At 38.9% G+C, this 3441-nt stretch overlaps 1 protein-coding gene across 1 annotated transcript in view; it reads left to right on the top strand.

Annotated features, from left to right (window-relative positions):
- LOC140535976 (uncharacterized) overlaps positions 1-2881 on the top strand; it is a 3625-nt gene extending 744 nt beyond the window's left edge. Inside the window, exons 1-2 of the mRNA XM_072657571.1 lie at positions 1-256; positions 1359-2881. The exon at positions 1-256 is cut by the window's left edge and continues 744 nt beyond it. Coding sequence (XP_072513672.1) covers positions 1494-2516 — 1023 coding nt within the window. The 5' untranslated portion in view covers positions 1-256; positions 1359-1493 and the 3' untranslated portion in view covers positions 2517-2881. The remainder of the gene's footprint in view (positions 257-1358) is intronic.
- Positions 2882-3441: the final 560 nt, after the last annotated feature.

Below are 3441 nucleotides of genomic sequence, written 5' to 3'. Positions count from 1 at the left end.
CTCCCTCTGTGGTCTCGTAGTCTCCCTCTGTGGTCCTGTGGTCTCCTCCTGTGGTCCTGTGGTCTCCTCCTGTGGTCTCCCTCTGTGGTCCTGTGGTCTCCCTCTGTGGTCTCGTAGTCTCCTCCTGTGGTCTCCCTCTGTGGTCTCGTAGTCTCCTCCTGTGGTCTCGTCCTGTGGTCTCCCTCTGTAGTCCTGTGGTCTCCCTCTGTGGTCCTGTGGTCTCCTCCTGTGGTCTCTTGATAAGACCTGTTTGTTTGTAAGTATGTGATTTTCAGCTTAATGTTTTTCCGTGGTGTTTAGAAATGTTCAGTTTAGGAAGGGTTATAGGATTATCTGTTATCTGTTATTTTTATTTCTAAGATTAAGGGTAGTTTGAGCTAACCTATTTTGTGTTGTGCTGTAAGGATATCTTATGTTTGAGTGTTCTTTTTATTAAGTATGTTGTGTGAGTTTATACTTGACAGTGTGTTTCTAGAATAAGAACCATGTGGACACACACAAACATGTATACACACACACACACACACACACACACACACATATATATGGAATCTATTTTCTCATGCAACAAGTGGGTCTGTTGTGAAGTATGTTATCCAGACTAGATTGCAACTATGACAAGCAGCCATGAGGCACAGCATGTCAACTACTTATAAACCCCATATCCCACTTGGGATGCTGTACCAACTGCTTACAACAGCATAGCAACCTTGGAACAACATTGGGACTTAATTCCATAACATCGGCATAGCAACCATCTGGGACATCACAGCAAACATTTAGAATAAAACAGCAACAACTGTAGAAACTGTGCGATTATAGCCACAGCAGTCATTTGTAAAATCAGATGGAACAGCATAGCAACTGCCTAATAACTGAACTACATGTCATACCATGGCAACCTTGGCAACAGCTTGGTAATCATTTGGAGCTGCACAGGAGCCACATAGCAACCACCTAGCAACACTAGCAAGTAATACTTGCAAGTAAGCAAGTAATAATTTCATCAAGGCCAAAAGTAAAAAATGCTAGATAAGCAAGCTAGAGTTTTCAGCTTAATTTAGATCTTGTTTCATGATATTCATAAGTAATAATTATGGCTAATGTAATATTGAAGGATACAAATGAAATTTCCACATGGCTAATAAATGATACATTATTTGGGCACACTCCTGTAAAATGCATGCAAATATGGAGAAAATAATGTGGAGTGCTTAAACAGAAAAAAAAAAAACAGATGAATATCATGTATATGATTATTGTATTCATTGCTTTGTTCTCCAATTCAATCTTTTCCATTTCTCACAGATTTATTGGTATTTTGAATTGAGCTTATCTCTATTTTTCTGTTCCCCCAGAATGTAATGCTGTCCTGTTCAAAGTCTTCTCCTGCACCTAGTGTTGATTTTCCTTCCTCGTTGAAATTTCGCTTCAAAAATACACACAATCAGAAGATTTTTCAAAGATGTTAAGCTGATGAAAAGAGGAAGAACATGGCGTCCAGTAAAATCTACAACACTCAGCAAATGTCTGCTCTTCCACCTCGTAGACAAATGCAGAAAAACACAGGCAAGAAGAAAAGTTACCGCTGCTTAGACTGTGAAAAGAGCTTTAATTATCAGAGTAATCTCAAAACACACCAGCGCATTCACACAGGAGAGAAACCATATCACTGCTCAGACTGTGGGAAGAGTTTTAATCATCAGAGTAATCTTCTTCAACACCAGCACATTCACACAGGAGAGAAGCTGCATCACTGCTCAGACTGTGGGAAGAGTTTTACTAGACAGAGTAATCTGAAAACACACCAGCGCACTCACACTGGAGAAAAGCCATATTGCTGCTTAGACTGTGGAAAGAGTTTTAATCATAAGAGGACTCTCCAACTACACCAGCACATTCACACGGGAGAGAAGCCATATCAGTGCTCAGACTGTGGGAAAAGCTTTAATCAACTGAGTTCACTCCAACAACACCAGCGCATTCATACTGGAGAGAAGCCATATCAGTGCTCAGACTGTGGAAAGAGTTTTAATCATCAGAGTCATCTTAGCACACATCAGCGCATTCACACAGGAGAGAAACCGTATCACTGCTCAGACTGTGGAAAGTGTTTTAATCAACAGAGCCATCTCTTCACCCACCAGCGGATTCATTCAGGAGAGAAGCGGTATCACTGCTCAGACTGTGGGAAGTGTTTTAATCAACAAAGTCATTTGGACACACACCAACGCATTCACACAGGAGAGAAACCGTATCACTGCTCAGAGTGTGAGAACAGTTTTTCTCAGGAGAGTAATCTCATTCAGCACCAGCGCATTCACACAGGAGAAAAACCATATCACTGCTTAGACTGTGAAAGGAGTTTTTCTCGAGAGAGTAATCTCCTTCAACACCAGCGCATTCACACAGGAGAGAAACCATATTACTGCTCAGACTGTGAGAAGAGCTTCAGACATTCAAGTACATTTAAAAGACACAAGTGCATTAAGAACAAAAAGGGCAGTAACACCTAAAGCCATTACAGATCCCAACCTGGAGTTAAAAAATAAAAACTACTTTACAGAAAAGGAACTTGGTTTAAATTGTTTCTGAAACTTAATTATAAAACAAATATAAATGTAAGTTCTAAATGCCACATCCAGCCTACAGCCCATACATTTATGATGTCCTCTCAAATTAGCTAGAGGAGTTCCACTATGTCATTGCTTAGTAAAAGAATGCATTAACATCTAACAGAAGTGCAAGTACACATGCAGTAAATGTAATAAAGAATATGAATTTATATCTGTGATAAATGCGATGTATGTTTTGCATGACACTAATAGGTTTGGGAAGAGTAACAGCAAAACCGTTTTTAAAAATATATATATGACTAGGGTTAGGGTTATCTGAAAATGTTTTTTTTTTTTTTTTTTTTTTTTTTTTTTTTTTAATTATGACTTGTCTGATGTGTCAAATTTCTGCTGTGTGTCTATCTAGTACATGGCCAAAGTAACTTTAATATGGATTTAAGAGAGCCACAGGGTGGGGGCACTGTGGGAGCTGACTGATTGGTAATGCCATGCTCTGAAAACATGATTGAACCTGTTTACTAAAACCATTCACTTGTCCTCATGTATGAGGCTGTATCCTCCAGATGTAATCATACATTGGAAATAGGTTTAATATTTATGAGTCCGTATCCTGTGGTGTGGATGAATTCTCTGGTCTGAAACACAACGTTGATGTAATGCCTGAAAGACTGTCAACCAATGAAAGTTGAGCTGAACCAACCTTTTATATACAGTCAGCAGGGCACATATGTACTGTAGAGTCCAGGTAAATACACAAACATACATATATGCATTACATACAAACAAGCATCAGCACACTAAAAACGTTTTTAAAAAACGCTTGATTCTTATTTTCAAATTTATATTTGTTTCTAGAGAGTATATT

The sequence above is a fragment of the Salminus brasiliensis genome, chromosome 15 (assembly GCF_030463535.1).
Source record: "Salminus brasiliensis chromosome 15, fSalBra1.hap2, whole genome shotgun sequence".
In the NCBI taxonomy this organism is placed as follows: Eukaryota; Metazoa; Chordata; class Actinopteri; order Characiformes; family Bryconidae; genus Salminus; species Salminus brasiliensis.
The sequence above is the reverse complement of the archived record's forward strand: the minus strand, read 5'-3'. Positions and strand labels throughout refer to the sequence as shown.